This window comes from Heliconius melpomene, chromosome 12, assembly GCF_056956725.1.
Source record: "Heliconius melpomene rosina isolate 202511_hmr_F chromosome 12, ASM5695672v1, whole genome shotgun sequence".
NCBI lineage: Eukaryota > Metazoa > Arthropoda > Insecta > Lepidoptera > Nymphalidae > Heliconius > Heliconius melpomene.
Window position 1 is genome coordinate 1,352,192 of NC_140400.1, and position 22,974 is coordinate 1,375,165.

Genomic DNA, 22,974 nt, shown 5'->3' on the forward strand with positions numbered 1-22,974 from the left:
TTTCCGCTGAATTCTTAAGGCATTGCGTCTTGAGTGGCGAAATTCAACGCCGCGTTTTACCTCGCTACCAAAATATCAAATATTTCATTTCCTCGAATGGGAATGGAATCCACAACCTGTCGTGCTTACAGTCACATGCTCTTGCCCCTGCGCCACGACTGGCCTGGATCTTTAAGTATGATGATAACATTATAATTTAAACAAAGAATCTAATATAAATCTAGTCTATTTAGCAATAAAACAAATGTCGGTGGATCACCAGTAAGGACTATAAACCCGATACTGTCGCTCGTAAAGCGGGCTCTCATTTAACTGCGACCGTTTTACTATCACTCTAAAGTCTTTTGAGTGCGTTCGAAATTATTGAATAACTTCGCCATTTGTATTGTTGTGTTGACCTGTTTATTTGTGTTTTTGTCGTTTGGTGTTTGTGTAATGTTTTACTTATTTCGTCTCCAGATATCTTGTGTGTTTTTTTGGAGAAAGATCAATTTCCTGATCTGTTTAGAATTGAAAGATCTAGTTCAATTTCTATTTGGGGAAATGAGTTATTTTTTCATTTCCTCGCTCCTAGTAATAAGACAGAGCTTCAAAGTTCAGCTTTTCACCTTTTCTCACATACATAGACAGGGCAAATCTAATACCAAGACACTCAATTGAGAATGTATGTAATAAATTAGTATACGGCTTTAACATGTCTACGACAATATTAATTGGGTTGTTAGTAGCTGTACCTAGTATTATTAGACCTAAGCTAGAACTATAAGTTTATTTATTTACTATACTCACGATAGAGTTAATGAATACTTTTCTATAAGATATAAAAATATTTTCTTTCATAAAAGTAAACTAATTAGAGGGAACGTAGAGTCGAAACACTCTGTTCTACATTTTTAACCCAGTTTTCATTAATTTATAAATTATACTCGTAAGTATTTCAATTTCATTTCCAAATAATTTTTATTCAAAGAGTTTTATAAACGCTTTTAAATCGCCAAAAAAGCTACCATTGAGGCAGGAAGCAGTTCCTTTGAAGAATCGGTAAGTATTTTACCATCACTTCCGCTAGCGAATGTTTCATTAGTAACATTTTTATAGCTATATGTATATGTTTTTAGACTTCGGTGCTATAATTAGCTAGCAAATACGTAAGGTTAATTGATTTCTATTTGTTACGTCTACACAGTGTAAAGTGAAGCTAGTATAAATTAAGTTAATTGGAAATTATACAAATTATTTTTATTATTCGTAGAGCAGTATAAAATCAGAACTTTTGTATATGAGAAAACCTTGTCGAAAGTACTATAACATAAAAAAATAAATGAAAAGGATTTTTTTTAACCCTATGTTCCTATTGCTTATTAGTATAAAAACTATATAAAATAGAACTGGCAATGGCATAGCAAGGATAATTTAATTATTATTTTTATTATATTCTTTTTAGACAATGAGACACTTACGTCCCCACTTTCCACTAAATTCTAGAGACATGGCGTGTTGAGTGGCGTAATTCAACATCGCACTTTACCTCGTTATCAGAGCGACAAAAATATGAAATACTTCATTTCTCAAACTGGGAATCGAACACACAACCTATCGCGTTTACAGACGCATGCTTAGGCCTCTGCGCCACGACTGGCCTCAGTAAAGTCTCTAAAAGAAAATTGTAGGCGTCATCTAGTAGTAAATATAAACTGAGTGAACGTTGTAAAGCCGCGCCTATTGCGGCATATTCATCCACGAAATGGGTGACATAGCGTTTTTTATTAATATTATACCTTATTACGTATTAGTATTGCAATTTATGTAGATTTATGTAGATTCTTGTACTTCTTAAATATTGTAAAGAAATCAATATGTTCTATTGGGTTAAAATTTCCCAAAGAAATTTCCATTTGATATTAAAGATTATACAAAAGTGGATTGTGTCTGTTATAAAATGGAAATCAAGAATAAATCTGTAGAGAGACAGTGCTGAAGAAAGATAATTCTTAGAAAACAATGACGTGTTTGAACTTTACGAAATGTTGTTGAAGACGCAAACAAATTGTGTAAATAGTCTTTTCGCATATATTAAAATGTTTAACTCTATTTTTGTTTTAAATTGTCGCATCAAGTTCTAGGTCAACCAGAGGACCTGGGTATTTGATATTAATTAGAGCTTGACACCTCCACGTGATCTTGAAAAAAAATATTGTATTAAACGGACAGACAGACAAACAACAAAGCAAACTTATAAAAAAATCCTATTTTTCGTTTTGAGACACCAAACCCTAACAAGACATTTTACACCTCATCTTTTATATCTCCTATACTTTTTCAAACCAGTCCACGTTATAGCTCTAAATATACAAACTGTCAATGGAATTTGAATCCACAATCATGTCTTCACCATTCAACTGAGCTTCAATAGCGTCAAAATAATACTAACAGATAAATTAATAGGTACGTGTTTATATAAAATTGATTTAAAAAAAAGTCGATTTAAAAAAAGTTAGTGAACTGGTGGAAAAATATATGACATTCTAAAAATGAAGTATGTAACTTGTTATTTTGAATAAAATTATTTGACTTCGACTTTATTAATAACATTAATAATGTTGATTTCAGTTGATAACAACACTATATGTAATAGTCCCCTAACGCTCAGAAGGCCACTGTACCGAATGGGTGGTTTTGATTAATTTACTAATTACAGTGTACAAGCAAAGGTCCGGCGAATGAGAACCATTAATCAAATGATTATTGTTAACTCTGTAAGTCCTTGGAAAAGTTTGTCCTTTAAAATGAAAGGCTATCATGGCGCAGTAAACTGTGTGTATATTTTTTTAGCATTACGTACAGCGTGACACTAGGTTCCGTTTAGGTACCTGCTGTGTGAAGCTGATTTAAATAATTTCCTTCTTTCTCTACATTATCGGTGTGTCACTGGTTTCGACCTAAGCAGATTCGTCTAACCAGATCTATGAAACGAAAATTTATATATTTCAATACTAGTGACCTAGAACGAAAAGTACTGAACAGATTCAGGCCCTGAACCCGTTTCAATCCAAAAAATATTGCTTTTACTAAAAGTAGTGAAATTAATTTGTGCTTGAAAAAATACTGACTAGTTGGAGAAAAACGAATTAATGCTTGAAAAAATACTGTTTACTTGTGTTCTAGCAATTTAAAGGAACAAAGAGAAAGCTTAGTGGAAAAGTGGAGAGAATGAAAAGTATGACCTCAGGTATTCTTATACGAAATGTTTATGTATGGATGAAAAATGAAGATATAATCACATGCTTTCGATGACAAAATATATTGCTTTTAAAATCCTAGAAAGATTAGAAATTTCAACTATTGCTTTTTCAAAATAAAACATTACATAAAATATTTTTCTGTCCGTAATATAAAAAAAGTGTTATAAATTATGAAAAGATATGGTTTAGTGGTCGGAATACTTAGACAGCTTTCAAGGTTTGCGGTTTCAAATCCAGGTTGTCTTAAAAAGTTTCTTTACTTTGTGTGGAATTACAATTTAAAAATGCTAGGAATAGATATTTCAAAGGCGAATGAATTCACTACTGATGCCAATTTATTGTTTCTACTAAGCTTGTATGTAGCTTTAACCGTATACATTACTCAAGTGGCTATCAAATAAACTATTAGAGCTGGGAACGATGTTTTTTCTGTTATCTATCTCTCATAAATATTTCAATCGCAGAATTCACTTTGCGTGTTAAGACATTTGCAAAAACTTCGTTATTATAGCTTTTTCCTATTAAAATACTGTAAGCATATTGCTGTGTTCTTTCATATGTTTTTTCGGTAATTTTAATAAAGATATACTAATAGATGACGTGTCGATAGAGCAGTTTAGTGTCTGAACGCGATGGTTATGGGTTCAATCCCCACTGAATCGAATTAGGTCGGCTTGTTCCATGTTAAAATCTATCATATAATTAATTTCTAGATTGAAAGAAAAATGGATCAAAAGTAGTATGATTTTTGACAAAACAGTGTTTATATGAAATTTCCGTAGACCCCAACCGACGTGGGCCTCATAGAGAATACTGTGAACGAGTTGTAGCAACCCTGAAGACAGTGAAGACAGCACTACTATGCAAACTTGATTCTTTTTTTAAAAATAAATATTTGGCAGATATAATTTTATCATCTATAAAATTGTATCATTGAACTGGTCTGATGATGGAGCCAGGACATAAATAGCAGAATTCTAAGTCTTGGCTCATATAATCTATTTCTATGAGCAAATTCTATAGAATTTAGCTCTTAGTGTAGAAAAGAGTGCTTTTTAGTTGTTTTTACTATTTATTATCACTAAAGCTTTTCGATTAGAACACAACATATTAAATGTATGCACAATAAAATTCCTAGCAACGCGTTAAGTAAAATATCTCATAATTTCCATTAGCATTACATCCGCACAAACAAACAATATAATTGAAAAATGCTATATTTAAACTTTAATATAAACAATTATAACGACAGCGTAACAGAATTTACCGAATTGTTTAGTGGAAACAAAACAAAAATGTATTTTTGTTAAAAGCTTTTATTTAACTTGCAATGTATGTATGTGGGTTCGGGTGAAATCTTAGAGCTCAATTTTGAAGTAGATATTTTCAACCGATTGAGCTGAAATTTTGTATACACGTTTACTTTGGATGACAATGCACGATAAAATATGTGACGTCATTCTAAATATAATATGGCGGACCATACAAGATGGCGGAATTGTTATTTTTAATGTACTTCTACAATATGGGTATCAAATGAAAGGATTCGTTGAGAGCAACTCGAAAAATAATGTGATGTCACTCTAAATCCCATAAGGAGGATATTGAAGATAGCCGAGTATCTATTTGGTCTATTTCTACAATATAGATATTAAATAAAATGGGTCGTTGACCGTAACTCTAAAAATAATGTGACGTTTTTCTAAATCCAATATGGCGGAACATCTAAGATGGTGGAATAGTTATTATTTATGCACATCTACAATACGGGTATCAAATGAAAGGGCTTGCCGAGAATAATTAGAAAAATAATATGACATCTAGTGTGAGAAACCTTCTTCCTCCTGGCATTAATCCCGGCTATTGTCAGGGTCTGCCTTCCTACTCAACCTACTCCACTTTGCGCGGTCTTTTGCGTCCTCGGTGGTTAGACCATTGGCTCTCATATCCGGCATCACGACATCCAACCAGCGCTTCCTAGGGCGTCCAGGAGGTCTCACTCCAGGAACTGATATAGCAAGGCACTTGCATCCGACATAGTTCTTAGACCAGCGCGTAGCGTGGCCAAACCATCTCAGGCGGCGCTCTTGGAGCTTATCCGCTACGTCACGGACCCCAAGACTACCTCGAACGAATGTGTTGCGTATGCGGTCAGACCGCGTTACGCCGCACATCCACCTCAGCATCTTCATTTCCGTGACGTGAAGCTCCTGAGTGTACCGAGATAGTGCTGGCCAACATTCGCTGCCGTATAAAAGAACCGGTCGTATGATGCTCTTGTATATCAATCCCTTGAGCTTGGCGGTTTTCTTCGGGCACAGACCACACCAGTGACCTCCCGCCATTTGGCCCAGGCAGCACTTATCCGGCCATGGACATCGTGATCGATGCCTCCAGACTCGTGCATAACGGATCCAAGGTACCTGAACTTTTCTGAGTTAACGGCTGGCTCAGGACCTATAAGGATCGTGCTCGAGTCCGGGCTCCCGCAGGCCATGTACTCGGTCTTCGACACATTTAGTTTAAGACCGCCGTTCTCAAGCGTACCTTTCCAGAGGTTCACTTTACGCTCCAGCGTCAGTCCGTTCTCGTCAATGAGTGCTATGTCGTCGTCATACATCATCAGCCATGGAGGCTGCACTACATTGAATAAGAACGGACTAAGAGTCGAGCCCTGGTGAACCCCCACTGTAATCGGGAAGGGTCTAGTGTCGCCAACAGCATTCCTAACCATAGAAGAGGAATCGTGGTACATGTCTCTAGTGTGAGAAACCTAGCCAGTGGTAACTAAAAAGTAAAAAATAAATTATAAGCAAAAAATCATTTTTAGAAAAAGCTTTTATTTAAACGCTTTAAAAAGGAGAAAATAAAATTTGTGTTTTAAATTTTAACTATCAACTCATAACCTCATTGTACACAATTTATATGATCATAAAAGCTTGTCGCGTTAATCAATATTTAATTAAATTGAAACTTTAAAAATTGAAACTTAGCAGATTTTACATAATTAAATTAGCACTAGTTTAGTTACACAAGTAAATCGCCCGACAAGCTTTTATATATACTTCCGTTTCGCACTTTCTGCCCGATTTTTGAGTCATTGTATGTTGAGTAGGGGAACTCAACGCCGCGCTTTCTCCTGTTCCAGTCATTTTCTCTATTTACATTCAGATCCCATGGAGAATGTATGCTGCTACGCCACTACGGCCTCGAAATTACAAATATTTCCCACTAAAATAGTAAAAATTACAAAATATAAGCAATCTGCTTATTCGCTGTCCGTTTCACCGTTAAACACCTCGATAACGGACACTTTCGCGGTAATATTATGTTTTATTTTTCATCTAACTGTTTATTTGGGCCGTTGATCTAAATATTTGTAATCTGTTTTTTACAATTACAAACGAGTGCGGTGGTTGAATGTGAACCTAGTAATCTCGACAATAGTATTATTTTTCAGGGTTCCGTATCTACAATCAAAAGAACGAAGTGTCTTAACACTAGATTCCCTCTGCCTACCCTGCTGTGTGCGGGATACAGCGTGAAGTAGATTTTTTTTGTTGAGATTTTGAACTTACTACCATTACGTACACACAACGACTTAACTAGATATAGATAACTAAATTTAACTTCCGACCAAATTTCATGAGGTAGTTCGATTTCCTTACACTGATCGACTCTTGACGACCTAAGCTGAATATTCCACCACATTTGTAATATTGAGAGGATCGTTAACGGACGGTTGTATGACAGCTCACGATTACTTGTTACTGCGACCATGGGGACGAAACCCTTTGACTACTTTTGGGGTTAGTAAAGTATGTTTTTGCTTAACTTCAAGATGTATCTTGCAATGGAAGAGTAGGCAGAGGGAACCTGGGAACCTAGTGTAAAGACACTTTCGTTCCCCATTTTTTTCCACGCTTCGCTTTTACAATACACAACGTCTTCGAAATATTTTAATACCAGATTCTCTGTATAAAAGCGAAAGATTCGTGAAGATTTTTTTTAACTTAACGCTTTCTTTTTGCTCACAATAATAGATGGATGGTCTCTGCTGGCCATTAAATCTGGTTTCTCGTCAGCAAAAGCTCGTCCCTTAGGATTAGAAATCCTCAATACCGCCTTCATTTTTTGTAAAGGTCCTAGAAATGTATTAATTTTCATTTATCGAGACATGTGTCATTCGAACTCGAGCAAAAAAATTGGGACGCCTCAGAAGTGTGTTATGTGACGTAATCTTGAGGTTGTTTATATCAGCTTCACGCTGTGGTGGTACTCAACGCCGAGCCTTTTCTTTCCTTGGTGCCGGAGCGAAGAAATGAAAATATTAATGAATAATAATTCATTCCCTCAAATGGACATCGAGCCCAGAACCGTCGCGTTACAGTCACACTCTCGTGCCCCAGCGCCACGACGGACTCCCCTTCCTTATACCACTTTACGAATAAACATGTTTCAAGTTTGTATTACTGAATTTTCACACACTTTTTAAATGTTTCTATCATTGACGCCATAAACATTAATAGTATTGAACTTGGTTCGTAGTTTTGCCGTAGATAGCAGGGTAGGCAGAAAGAACCTAGTGTTAATACACTTTGTTCCCCACTTTCTGTCGAATACTGGAGACATTGCATGTTGAGTGGCGGAACTTAACGCTACGCTTCACCTTGGTATCAGAGCGAGGAATTGAAAATAGTAAATATTTTATGTCCTCTAGTGTGAATCGAACTCACAGCATGTCGCGTTTACACATACGTTTGTTCCTGAACCACGACTGGTCTCTAAATTTTAATAAGATTCGCTTTTACACAGTTTTTTTAGCATTTTGCTAATAAATGAAAGATAATCATATCATTATAATCTCCTGAGAAAATTAAACCATGGCGGAATGAAAATAATTTTTAATTATAACACTCCGTGGACGTAACGTCTAATGTTATATTAAATTTCATCTTCATCGGGTAAATATTTCCATAAGAGGTATTGAGATTTTAATTTTTTATAATATTTTTCTAAGCACCATTTTTTCGCAAATTTATCTGTAGATATTATTTAAAGGTACTTATTTTAAAGTGTTATTAAGATAAGCTGTTGTTAAGTTGAGGCAAGTCTCAGTCATCATCAGTGACTCAGGTCAAAATCGTGCGACTATAAACGCGACAGATTGTGGATTCGGTTTCCACTCTAGGCAATGAAATATTTAATATTTTCATTTCCTCTTAATGGGAACGGAGTTTCTTAAAAAAAAAGACTTCAGTTATTTATATTATAGATAAGTAGCTACTACCGCCGCCCGCCACACATAAAAAACTGTATTTTTTGTCATATCAAAGAAAGGAATATTAACTTTAGAATATATGTAAGTCCAATAATTTTATAAAGTTTTATTAAGACGGCAGTACGGACCAGGTGCGAAATGTATATTATGTGAAAATTTGATATCCGCTATACGATATCCGCTAGATTTCAAGCTATTTTAAGACACTGCTATATCCGTCTCAACAGATTTTGCCAATAATTTAACCACTGCTCCTATAGTACTAATCAGATTTGCGGGTAACCCAACACCCGACAAGTCGCATTCATCATTCTATACGAGATGGACGTCCGGTACCTCGCTCAATAGACGCCTAATTAATCTCCACTAAAACCGATAGTGTATAGACACTATAGATAATGTTAATAGATATTAGATATTCTATGTAAATGTTATAGTAAAGGGGACTGAAAATTTAGGAACTTATATGTTTAAGTAAAAATTCTTTAGTGTTTTTTTTTTCATGTTGTATCCCGCGCATAGCATAGTTGATAGATACTCTACGAAGTTCTCATTAAGACACTTTAGCTCCCCACTTTCCGCCAATCTCTGGAGGCATTGCCTGTTGAGTGGCGGAACTACACCTCGCTTTGCCTTAGCAATACAAGGAAAATGAAAATCAGGTGTAGGGATTTTGTTACGCGGCAAATTTAATGTAAAATGCAGCACTAACGATGCACGCTCGTAACTTTTGATTATGTTGACTAAGAATATTAATTTTTTCTGCTCTTGAAACCTGAATATTAGATATTATTTTCAGCTTGATACGTTTTCGCGATGTGACTTAACAGATTGATAAACGAACAAACAGATAACAAAAAAGTAATCCTATAAGGGTGTAATTTTTTTCTCTTGAGGTACGAAACCCCTAAAAAGTTTTACCGACCAAAGAACTTCACTAATCCAGTTTTCAGATTCCATATACCTTATGGTATAAACAAAAGCACAGGAGATCGAAGTTAGTTAAAAACTTTAAGGGGTTATGTTTACATCACAAATTGGCTGACAGTCTCGTTACGAAGGAAAATCGGGCTTGCTTTTTTATTTGTTTATTTAATTTAATATTTGTATGTATTAAATAATTTTTGTAGTACAGTAGAAACTCGATTAACTAGACTAATAGTTGTTATTAGGCATTCGGATAATCGGAAATTCGGATAATCAAATGTGCGAAAAAAAGTACAAGCCATGTGTTTATTAAAACAATAAATATAGACAAAGGAAAATCAATATTTGTTAAGATATAATTAAAATATAAATCTTCTAACAAGCGATGTAATACACTTATTTACGTTCATATTTAATACTAACGGCCCCAACTGGGGTAGACACGCGTGCACGACAAATTATAATTTTATTTGTAAGTAAAGATGCTCGCGGTTGATAGTACGGATAATCGCAAATCCGTATAACTGAGGGCCGGATAGTTGAGTTTACTACTGTACTTGAGTATATGAGGCCAGTAGTAACCCATGGGCACAAGTGTGTCCATTCTCACTCAAGGAAATTAAATATTTAATATTTTTTATTTCTTTGTTCTGGTGTCGAGGCAAAGCGCGGCGTTGAGTTCCGCCACTCAACACGCAATGCCTCCAGAATTCGGTAGAAAGTGGGGAGAGGAGCACTAGAGTGAGACTAGGCTCCCTCTACCTACCCTGTTATTTGCGGGATACACAGCGTGTGAAGCTAAAGAAACATTTCAATTAGTGGTGTCTTTGATGGTTTATTTTTTTTCTGTAAACGTATGCTGTAGACAGAGAAAATTTAATTCTAACATACTTATAATATGATTTCCAGAAAGTATGAAATTACGTCCACTTTTATATAACTAACATAAAAATATGTCAGAAGAAACTACCACTGACCCGGAAAATAATTCTGCAAAGGAACTTCCTTTAATCTGATTTTCTACATTTTATTTTATTTCTGAAGTCGATGAGCAAACCAGATAGTGAATTTTGTAAGAACTTGAAAGTTTCTTGTTACCGCGTCGACGTCAATCTTTTAATATTATACCTAAGGAAGAAAGCTGTTCTAAAAGAAAGATGTCGTTTAAAAGATAGACTTATTTAAACTTTGGTCTAACATTGATTGAGGTGTGGTTTTCTCATGTCACTTAACTCACTTGTAGGCTAAAGAGGCATCCGTCTATCAGTAAACATAATTATTATATCAAATGATCGCTGACGATGTCTTAATTATATCGGGCACTCACTTAGATGCTTTTAGAATGAGAAGAGCTGGTCCGAGGGACTGGAGACAGGCCCTCAATTGTAGATCTTCTCAGTTATTAATTAACTTATTAGAGAACTTTTAAACTATATACTATACAAATATCACCGAAAATTATTTCCCAAAATTGATCATGCAACAAGTAGTCTCCAAAAGCAGAGAGGAGGCAAATGTAAGAATTTATCTCGAACTTTTGACATTGCTCTCAGAAGTTTCACGCACTTTGGCCTGTCGTCCTCGAAAGTTATTTACGGCCACTTCCAAGATTGTATAGAGGAATTTCACTTTAAGGTCTTTGAGATTTTACCTAAATATCATAAACGTATGATAAATAAAGTAATATATTTATATATACTAGAAGTTTATATGTGTATTGCTGCTTGGTGATCAGTGTTTATAGCAATAATAAAGTACTAAACATAAACTCATCTTAAGTTGTGTGAAGCATCTCTCAAACTTTGGCTAAAAATATTTCTGTTGTTTCAGCAATGTGGCTTTGAGCCTGTTTCTAACTATGTATAGTGGGAACAGTACCCACTATACTTATTTTTTAGCTTCTGAGTGGGTATCGAATCCTTTCTTTCGTTGTTCCTTGCGTTTGTTCCTTTTCGATAAAAAAAATATATAACACAGTTACAAAGTTTTGTAACTCGAGTAAGGGTTAAGTTGTATACTCGTATTAGTATATCATGTTCGGGAGTAATGGCCTATTTCTTTACAAATAGTTTCATAATATAGGTTTTTATCTAGTAGAGATTATGGTGAGTTCGATTTTCAGGTAAGGCATTTAATTATTTTCATTTTACCGCTCCGGCGGGACGAGGCGTGGTGTTGAGTTTTATGTATTCGAATATTCGAAAAAACTACTAAAATAGTAAGGTAATTACATCTTCAATCATCGTAATAACAAAATTAATCATTTACAACAGTGATCGAAGGTTATATGGGTTGCACGTGGCTCGATAATTATTGGATAAAGTAAAGTGGCTAGTCTGTTATTGAAAGTTTACAAGTTATACAAATTGATTATACATCCAAATTATTTAATAGTTAATTATATAATAGTTTCACAAACCTACGTCTTAGTAGCGTAGACTCTAAGTGCGGGAGATGCTCCTGTCCTCATGTAATGTAGCCTTTCTCGAGGAATGGACTTAAGGATTTAAACCAGTAGCACATGAGATAAGTGTTCAACCAAAAAATCTCTTCAGCTTTATGATAATAGTATACAATTAAGTTTCCCCGAATGGGAATCGAAATAATAACCGAACGTTTCCAGACCGACGCAGTCCCGCTGCGCCATCACGATTTATAATCATGAATACTTAAATAACTCCAAAATTTACATATTACGAAATGCTTGTTAAATAAACTATCCCTTCCCCCAACTGATAATGAAAATTTCAATAAACTTCGTCCAAAATAAATGATCCGCTCATTTCAGTTACATTTTTAATTTGCAACACAATTATTCAGGCTTGATCTTGTTCAAATTTAAATTGCAAACAGCCGAGGGCTGCACTCTAGGTAATATATATTATATTATTAATGTTTTAAGTAAATAATAATATGGCCGTCGCGGCACGAGCGTAATCGGGATGGTTTGGGTTCGATTCCCACTGGGGGGAATTGAAATATGTTTTGTCATTTCCTTTTCTCTGTATGGCAATGAGGCAAAGCACTGTGAGTTCTGCCACTCGACTCGCACGAAATTGTATCGTAATAGGGAACGAAGTCTATTAACAATGGTTCCCAGGCTCCCTGTACCTACTTTGCTATGTGCAGGATAAAAGCTAAAAAAAATAATAATAAAAAAGATTACCTTTACCTTTTTTTACATTACGCTTTACCGCACAAAGACACTACGTTTATGTCAAACCAGAGAACGGAGTATTTTACCACTAAGTTCCCTCTGTCTAATGTGACCTGCGTCACGATTGGTCGCAATTAGATTCTATTTAGAAAAATAATTATTTAGATTATGTATTTGGTAATAGAACATTGTAAGCTCCATTATATATCGAGTTCGCTGTTTAAGTTTAGTTCGTAGTTTCGAAGTTAAAACTTTAGTTACAGTCGACGCACGACACAGTGTCACTACAAAGTTATATTCATTAACTATTTATTCATTTAAAACTTGATATTTATTCTCTATAAAATTAAATGTAATTAGTAAAAAAAATCAAATATATCAGCTGTATCCCGCGTACAACAGGGTTCGCAGAGGGAACCTAGTGTTAAGATACATTTTTTTGAGGGATTGCGTGTTCATTGCGTGTTCTTGATGTTAGAGCGATGAAATGAAAATATTAAAAAATAATAATTAATTCTCAGGAGTGAATTCATTCCCTCGAATTTCCATTCCCTCGTTAGTCTCCCTGCACCATGAGGACCTCAAAAATTTATTTAGTATGGCTAGTTCATAGACGAAGATCCCACATGGTCTGTAAACACAGCGAATGTGGGTCCATCCACCCGAGCAATATTTTATTTTCCTTCCCTCGCTCTAATGACACGATAAAGCGCGGTGTTGACTTCTGCCACTCAATTCGGGCGTTGGGAAATGAATATTTTCATATTAGGTTCCCCAAACCTCCATTTTTTGGAGATGAACATAAAATATTAAATATTTCTTTCCCCCGAGATGGAATCGCACCCGCAACCGTTAAGTCATATACTGTGCCTCAACGCACAAGGGATTTTCCTCCAAACTTGCCTCAAAATGGCTCCGAATTTACCAACTTGAGTAACTCCAGTAACTTAATAAGGTCAAGAACAGGATTACCAACACTTGCCGCACTTTAAACTGCACTAAGCCTTCTTCACACCGTCAAAGGTATTAAGGTCAATAAGGGATTTAGCGTGGAACATTTTTATGTATGAATATTTGGGAGTAATTTAGATTATTATAAATATTTTTTGTATACTAATTCATGATTAATGTAATTTTTAAATATTCGTATAAGTTTGATTCACATCGAAGAAATTCTAGAAAATATAAGCAAAATTACAAAGTCAAATTCAAAGAAAATAAAATCTATAAAACTAATATTTATAGGCCACACAAACTTCCGAAATACAACGCTGATCAGAACAATGAGGCATTGTTCTGATCACTTTAAAGTTTCCCTGCAAAGCATCACAAAAGACTGGTTAGGAGTTATCCGCAGCTACTAAATTTTAACGTCATTTAAGGACTAAATCTAAATATGGATTAAAAGTTTTAGTTAAGCTTTAAGTTTTTGATTATCCGAACTAATTTTCCAGTTAATTCCGGTAATCCCCGAAAATCCGCTTTTTCAAATATTCGAACTGTATGGAAGCAGGCGTATGCATTTTCATATAGAATTATATATCTTTATACAACGTTAGAAGTTAACTATAAAGCTTTTAACTCTTACATGCTACGGAAAACAACGCTTAAATAAATTTCAAGCATGGTATGGTTATGGATTCGACTCTCACTCAGGGGTATAAAATATTTAACATTTTCATTTCCTCAATGTCTTAAAAATTCAGTGGAAAGTGAGGAATAGAAAATGAGTGTCTTTACACTTGGTTTGAGAATTTGAGAAAAAAAACTTTTATATTACAAAATTTACCCATTCCTAAACAACGGCAGGCTAAACATGTAGGTAAAATAAGGACGACAATTTTTCAAAGAATTTCCTAATAACACACAAAATTTAATTAGATTTTTATCCCTTCAGCCATAATAGAATCACTGGATGTTCAGTATATCCTCTCCATATAGAAAGGATTTATCGTTGATTGGAAAATATTCTTTTTTTTTTGGCAAATAACTTTTATTAACGTTTAACGTTCTTGGGATTAATATGGATTAATTATATTGTATTTTGTCATTTAAAATACAGTTGAATAATAATATTAATTTGTAAGAGCTTGTTTGTTTATTTCGAGGCCAGACGAAGAAATGAAATATTTAGTGTTTTCATTTTTTCGCTCTAGTAAAGAGACAACGCGGAGTAGAGTTCCGCCAATCAACACGCAACGCCTCCAGTATTCGGCGGACAGTGGGCAACGTAAGTATTTTAAAACTAGGTTCCCTCCCTGCTAAGTACATGGACGTATCCCACATACAGCGAGCTAATCTCAGAAACTGGTGTCTCTAATAAAAAAAATATATTTTATGGAGTACCCCTCCATAAAAGTTTTATTATAGTCGTGATAAATGCGTTTTTTCAATAGAAATAAACACTAAAACAATTTTTTTAATTATAAAAAAATATTACGAATAGAGGCGAGTCGTGGTGTGACTGTAAACGCGGGCCAATTAGGGCTAATACATCATTGATTTTTCCAAACATACAAATATTTACCAAAAAAAATTTTACACATGTTTTCCTCCATCAGTCCATCATCAAAATCATTATCGAGGCAATAAAATTAATTTGACGCGTGAATATAATTCTACCATACCATAATCTACTCTATTTAGCAACAAATAAGGTTCAAAATAAAAGATATCATAATGCCAGGTAAAAGAGGCCAATCCGTCAGTACACCAATACGTGATACACCACATGGCGTTGTTATCGCGACGGATATGAAACGTGGCCCTAATCTAGCTGCTATAGACCTAAAAACATTAGTAAGCATCGAAGTGATATGAATAAATATTTTTAGTACTGTTATTGACACCGATATCTCTCTGATTAATATGCTAAGTAAATAAAACCTTCCTTCATATTCTTTTGAAAGATTCGTTCATAGGTTTGGCGTTCGTAAATTTTAAGATTAAAGGACAATATATAAAATTATAGTTGCGTCCATCCTCTTGTTTAAAGCATACGTTTAAAAATGTTTTACAAAAAAATAAATAAACGAAAAGCACTGAAAAGCGAAAAAACTAAAAATCTAAATCAACATTCTAAGCCTAATAAAAGAAACAGCTACTTTGCACCAGTAAAGTTCTTGTAGCTCTTACACTGCTAATCCGCGATATTCATAAAACATAGCTAGGGAGCGCAGGTGCGCTTCTAAGCCGTCTACAGACATATAGACACACAGACACAGGCAAACCGACACAGACAGGTTAAATTTATAACATCCTTCTTATTGAGGATGTCAAAAAGAATTAGCAAATAGACATACTTAATAAAAAAAAAAAATTCAAACATAAATATCATCATTATGCTCTGGCATGTCTTCTGGTTTAAAGCTCTACAAATACAGATACGACTCAGTATTCAAAAGTTTGCGCCGCATTGTTCCACTGCTTCATTTTCATTTTTATTTGCCAACTAGAAAACAACAGAAGGAGGGAGGAGGGAGAGGGGTTGGTCTGGACATCCCCCACGGCTGTAGTACATTGAAATTAAGTGAATTGGTTACATTTTACAAAATACGTATATGTATTTTAGGAACGATGTAGATAGATTATATACGAATATTATTGCGAGGTAGATAACATATATACACTTTTGTTTGATCTTGGAGAATAGGCAGAGGGTTCCATATGCTAAAATACTCCGTCGTCATTTCTCCTTGAATTTTGGAGACATTAACATTGACTGGTAGAACTAATTAAGCCGCGCTTTATTACCTCTACACCTGAGCGGAGAAATTAAAATATTAAATATATAATTTCCTTGAATGCAATACACAATCGTTGTGTTTACAGTCGCACACTTGTGCCAGGGCGGCCTCTATATTTCAAATATTTTAAGAGTATTAGTTACCATCACATTAATGAAAGAAACTCGCTCTGGCCATTAATCTATAATTATGTTCTTATCAATATAGATACTCCGAAATAAAAATAAAGAAAAAAATGTTTCGTAAATTAATACTATTATTCACCACTAGGTAGGTACAGCTTTTGTCATTTAAATCCATGTATAAGCAAAATTTAAAGTTTTGAGGGCATTTTTAATTTACATGCTCGAGTTATCCTCAGTTAACATATGTACGTGCTACGCTAACGAAGCGTTAGGTTGTTTTGGACCTTTGTTAGATTGTTAAATTTTATACAATAATTCTGTATACAAAATAATATATATATATGTGTGACTGTGAACGCGACTGGTTGTGGGTTCGATCCCCCCTTGAGGAAATACAATAATTACTAATTACTTCCATGGATTCGAGTTCATAGTCACGACAGCCAAGCACACATTAGCTGCACTATAATATGACCTGCGCTAAACATGACGGCTGTGAGTTCGATTCTCTCTTGGTGGAATGAATTATTATCATTTTCTTCCTCCGTTAACTAGGCTAACGACGATGAGTTCCGTCAGTCTATATGCAATATTAAGAAAATTTGGAGCGTTTTAACACTAAGTTCATAGATTCTACTCGCTTGAGCGCGAACTCTACATCCTTCAATTATCTTATTTGAACCCTTAACTATCGCATCTACATTCATTACGCTGTCTCACTGAACCATGTTGGCCTCATAACCTTTACTAACATCTTTCATAATACAAATTCCGCTAAAACCATTTCACCCCAGTCCAGCATCTCTAAAACATCGATATATCAACCGGCCGACACCTGATCTCGTCGTAACTTGGCTTTTATAAGCTCCTGAGACATTATCACAGCGTTATTGGAGCCCCACAATGATTGTCAATAATAATCACTCTTGATGACTTGTCGTTTGATTTTATGAACTTTGCCCGTTTGGCTACGAATCTCAAAGTATGGAGGTGGAAAATTTATTTTGTTTTAAATGAAACTCTTTAACTGAATTGATTATGTTTAGTATTATACATTCTTGGAAAGTCAACATTTTAAACATTTTGCTGTAGTTCGTGGTCACGTGTATCGTACTTGTGACCACGTCGTCATCATAATCGCGAAAATCTCTATCTTCTTGTTTTTCTCTCTATCTGCTTGTTTTTCTCCCTAACTTCTTGTTTTTTTATATTTTATCTTTTAAAACTGATGTGCGCTGATGAAATTTGAGAGATCTGAAGACGATAAACATTTTTTTATTTTCTCGCTCTTGTAACAAGACGAAGTGTGGCGTTGACATCTGCGACTCAACCCATACGTTTCAGACAGTCAAACACCCGGCGTAATCCGCTTAATTTTTGTATGTAGGTTCCTTGGGAAGCATTCAGACAGTCATTTTTACGGGAAAGGAAATAAGATTTTAAATTTTATCGTTCATATAAACGGAGTTGCAGACTACAATTAGTTTGACATAAAATACAAGCAGGAGTGAATTATAAAAGCAAGCCTCAAATTTAGCTTCCGTCAAAAGTTCACTAAAACAAAATTTGTTTTACAAAAATCATAAAAATTTGTTTACAAATGAGACGCCTTTATTTCTATACAAGCATTGTAGTAAGTTTCAGATTCACTCAAAAAACCAAACTTAGCTAATTTAAATAAACACAAACGGTTGAGGACCGCTGGCCCTCAGTAGATGACGAAAACTTTTTCAATCATGCCCCAAAGTAGGTACGTAAAATCTGAGGATTTGGAATCGTTATTACATTGGGCTTAGGAGTTTCAATGAATTTTAGTACTTATTTTCTTATAACGTAAAACCTATTATGCTAAACATTTTTGTCACATAGAATTCATTTGAATGGACATTATAAGGATATTTCTGGCAAAATCTGATCCTTTTGAAAGGTATGCAAATTATTACTAGTTGGGTCAGTGTTGAGAAAAATAGGTTGGTTGATGAACATCCAGAATGGCAGAAGAGACTTAGGCCACTCTCCGCCACTTTGTCTTGTTATCAGAGCGGAGAAATAAATATTATTCATTTCCCGAAATGGAAATCGAACGCACAACGAAAATACATAAACGCATAAAGCAATCGGTACAAAAAAATCCCTCGTAGCTAACCGTCAAGCTGTCATATAACTTAAAGAATTACAGGCCCGTAATCCCGGAGTCCATGGGGTTTACTGGTCGTTAGCCTAACCTCGCTTTATGGGGGCTTGTTGCGAACTATTTTAACTGTTTTTTTTTATTTAGTGCTTTAGATTGTGTTTTGTGTTAGGTCTGTGGTTCAATAATGTAGATGAGATTCAAATTTTATGTTTTTTTAATAGTTCAACTATAATGGTTTCTTTTATTAACTGTACTTCGCAAATTATTACTGATTACATCCAGAATTAGACGAAAAGTCGGGAATGAAGTGTCTTAATATTAGCCTTCTGCCTACATTACATGAGGGGTCCAGCTTAAAGCTGATAAAAAAAAAAACTTTTGAACGTGTGTATGTAATTCCCAATATAAAAAAACCTCTACCACCATTCATTAACCCTGTAATATAAAACTAAAATATTGATACTCTGATATGTTAAAATTGAGGTCATCGTGGCGCAGCGGTGCGACTTACTGAAAACGTTTTCGTTCGAACGTTATGAGAGCGAGTTCGATTCTCCCTCACTTTGATAACAAGAAAGAGAAGAAATTGGCCTGAAAGTGAAGAACGGACGCTGCTTACCTTGCTATATGCCGGTAAAGCTTAAAAATGAAAAAATAAACAACAAAATAATCCACATAATAATTTATTTATACCTTACACATACAATATTTACAATTTATTAAGTAATTATAAATATATTTACAAATTAAGGTAGGACACAAAAATATATCTTATTGAATAATTATATAATAGCTTAGGAGAATGCATTAAAATGCAAGCATGCGTATCAAAATACGAATTTAAATCTGTTACTGTAAACTCTATATTTACGGATACAGCATGAAGCTGAGTGGCGGTATTTAAGGCCGCGCCTCGATACAAGACCAAGAACATTTAAATAACAAATATTTAATTTCCCCGAGAAGAAATCGAACCCACAGCTGTCGCGTTTACAGTCCATACCCTTATGTCACCGTTCCACGACGGCCTTTAATTTGAAATCAAAACTAATTTAATATATTAAATAAAATATTAGTCATAGTCTAATGGATACAGTTCACGCAGAAGTAAGTGCATGAGAGAGCACAAATAAGAAGCTTTTTGAATACATTTACAAAACAAAAGACTAATTTCTCAGACTGAATCTTATATGAAAAGTAACAATAACGGTTCCAAACAAAACATGGTTAGTTTCATAATAAATTATTCAGATATTTTACGTATAAGCCTTATACTTTAGATAATACTATGGTTTTGCACGCGGTTTCGCCCATGTAGTTTACATATATCTTGGTTTTATTTTAGTATCGCGGTGTTGTGTTCCGCCATTCAACACGCTAGAAAGATTAAAAGCCCCTAATTAGTAAGACTTTTGGTTTTCACGAATTTCTGAATACTGTTTTGCTGTTATTAGCGAGTAGGTATATACATATATACATACATGTTGTTTAATTGGGTACTTCCTGCGCTATTGCGTGTAGTTTACTAACATACGAGCTATAGATATGCTATAGCGTCCTTCCTTTAACCTCTTTTAAGTGATATTTTTGTAATATGACACTTTTAAGAAATATAATGAGGCCATGACTGCTTGCCATGAACGTGATGGGGTTCGATTTCCACTTGGGGGACTAATTATTTATATTTTGTCGCTTTGGTGACAAGAGAGAAGACATTGAGTTCCGCCACTTTTTGCACTCACTCATGTTTATGGAAAAAATTGTGAAGTTACATTTTTGTTATAAAACCAACACAGAAAATGTTGAAAAAAAATACTATGTATAACTATAAATATTAAATTTGTTAAAGAAAGAAATAAATACATCTCTGGAATAAAATCGTATAAGAATTAAAATGAAAAAATCTTATTTTTCGCTCAAGTGGAATGTATTTCTTTACTAGAAAAATTAATTACTTACAGAGACCAGCGTTGCGTAGCGGCAGAACGCGTGAAAGTAAAAACTGTTGTGTTTACAGTAATCTTCTAAAAATTTCACAGTACAACTGTTGCTGTGGGTTTGATTCTCATTAATTCTCAATCATTTTCATTTACCAACAAACACGGCGTTGAATTCCGTCACTACATCAGTATCTCGAAAATTTGATTTTAAATCTAAAATTGAGTATCTTACCACTAAGTTCCTTCTGCACGTTAAGTTATATGCGTACTAAATCGAGGAGCTACGATAGAAAAAGAAAAACACAATCCCCTAGATAAGATTCGAGTTCACTACCACCTTAAATTAGGCACCACCTAATTTAGGCAGGCATTTTAGAAATCTAAAAATAAATAACGTTTTCCATAAAGTTACTTATATTCTAGCAACGAAGCTGAGCCAGCAAATGAGGCCTTGTAAAAATCTGTACTCGAGGGAGCTGAAAGAACGTGGAACTCTGAAGTGTACGCAAGCTGAATTTCATCATTATCAATTCCACTGTGTAATAAATTATTACTGTTTTTAAGGAAATTTTTTTTGGATTTTTTTTTAAAATATTAAAGTAAGTAACATCACGTTTGGAAAATATATCGATTCGATGTATCGAAAATATATCGTTCTTCAACAAAAATATATAAAAAAGAATTAGGAGTGAGAATCGAACCCACAAACGTCGCATTTACAATTAAGCGCTGTGCCGCTGTTTCACAACGGCCCCATACTTCGGAAATTTACTTTAATAATTTAGATTTGTTAATAAGGATATCACGAGACATAAGTTTTTTTTTAATAATTATAATTTTCTATTAATTTAATAAATCTTCGATCAGTTCTAAACAGCTTCGCGCCTTTTCCTACATATCACAAAAGGGAACCTAGTGTTAAGTCACACCGTTTCCCAATTATATTAAAAGAACGAATAAGTCTCTACCCAAATTTATTCTGGAACATACAAGTGTGTAAGGTCATAAACATGGGCTAATAACTGATAGTTTGCTTTCAGAATTTGGGTCAACGGATAATTGTGTGGCACTTTATAGGAGGGAGGGTGTTTACAAACAGACATACGAAAAATCAACAATTCTAGTAATTATAGCGATACGTATTGTCAATATTAAATTTTTAAATGTAGTAATGTTTACAGTGGTAATAAGTTCGAATACTGAAGTATATAAATGACAATCAAATCTGCTTCACGCTGTATCCCGTAAGCAGCAGGGTAGACAAAAGGAACCTAGTGTTAAGACACTCCGTTTCCCACTTTCCACCGAATTCTGGAGGCATTGTGTGTTAAGTGGCAAGACTCAACGCCGCGCTTTACCTCGACACCAGACCAGACCAGACCAGAGTGAGGAAATGGAGATATAAATGTAAATAAATATTTAATTTCCTCAAGTGGCAATCGAACCCACATTCGTCGCGTCACGTCACACACATTCTAAACTTATGAATTATTAGGATTCTTATAAATTTATACATGTTTATAGGCCTTAAGATATTGAAAATATATAATATGTACAATATTATTTAAATATTTAATTCTATTTATTATATATTCCATACATTTTTATTACGACCTAATAATACATAAATACTTAACGACGACAATTATAAATAACTTTCATTATTAAATATTACAATTAAATCATTATAGAAATCCATATGGCTTAGTCAAACGAATTGCTTCACACAAAAAATTATCACTTTAAAACACTGTATTAACCTTTCTCTTGTTTTTTATCTGACAGCTGTTTAAACTGCGGTTAAATTTAAATTTAAATCCGTTTTTTGGATCATCTGCCGAGAACAGTTCTCTCATTTCCTTATCACACTCTCTGTAGTCTGCGTACGTGTCACTGTGACGCTCTACTTCAATTCTGTCAGGACCAACATGTCTAGCATTTTGCCCTTGGCCCTTGAAACAGTCGTAATACGGCTTGCAATCAATGCTGTTAGTGCTTCTCGCTATATATCCAATACCGTCGCGGTGTCTGTCCGTGTAAACCAATAGGTCCCTACCTAAGGGTCAATCTCGGATATCAGTGGTTAAAGTGAACCGAGCTGATTCACTGATTGAATCATCTCTTACTTTGAGTCTTCGGTTTCCATTCATATGTTCTATGAAAGACGTGTTGGTATTTCTTCCTTCACGGTTAATACTGTTATGGTTAGAAGGTGATAAGTGAGTAAGTCGGTAGCTCGCGCAAGAATCGTTTCTTCTGACAATAGTACGGGTGGTACCAGCTCTGGAACTGCCAATGGGCGCGAAAGATGTACCATTTTGCTCAGGAATGGTCGAAGAAAGGCAGCAGCAGAAGCATTTGAAGTACGATCTGTGGAACTCTCGACGAAATTTCCCTGCAACAAAATGTGATTTTAACGTTG

At 34.6% G+C, this 22,974-nt stretch overlaps 1 protein-coding gene across 1 annotated transcript in view; it reads right to left on the minus strand.

The window, feature by feature from the left end:
- Window positions 1-19,288: 19,288 nt before the first annotated feature.
- LOC146533350 (orexin/Hypocretin receptor type 1-like) overlaps window positions 19,289-22,974 on the minus strand; it is a 73,063-nt gene continuing 69,377 nt past the window's right edge. The window contains exon 8 of the mRNA XM_085194957.1: window positions 19,289-22,947. Within this exon, the coding sequence (XP_085051083.1) occupies window positions 22,616-22,947 (332 nt within the window). The 3' untranslated portion in view covers window positions 19,289-22,615. The remainder of the gene's footprint in view (window positions 22,948-22,974) is intronic.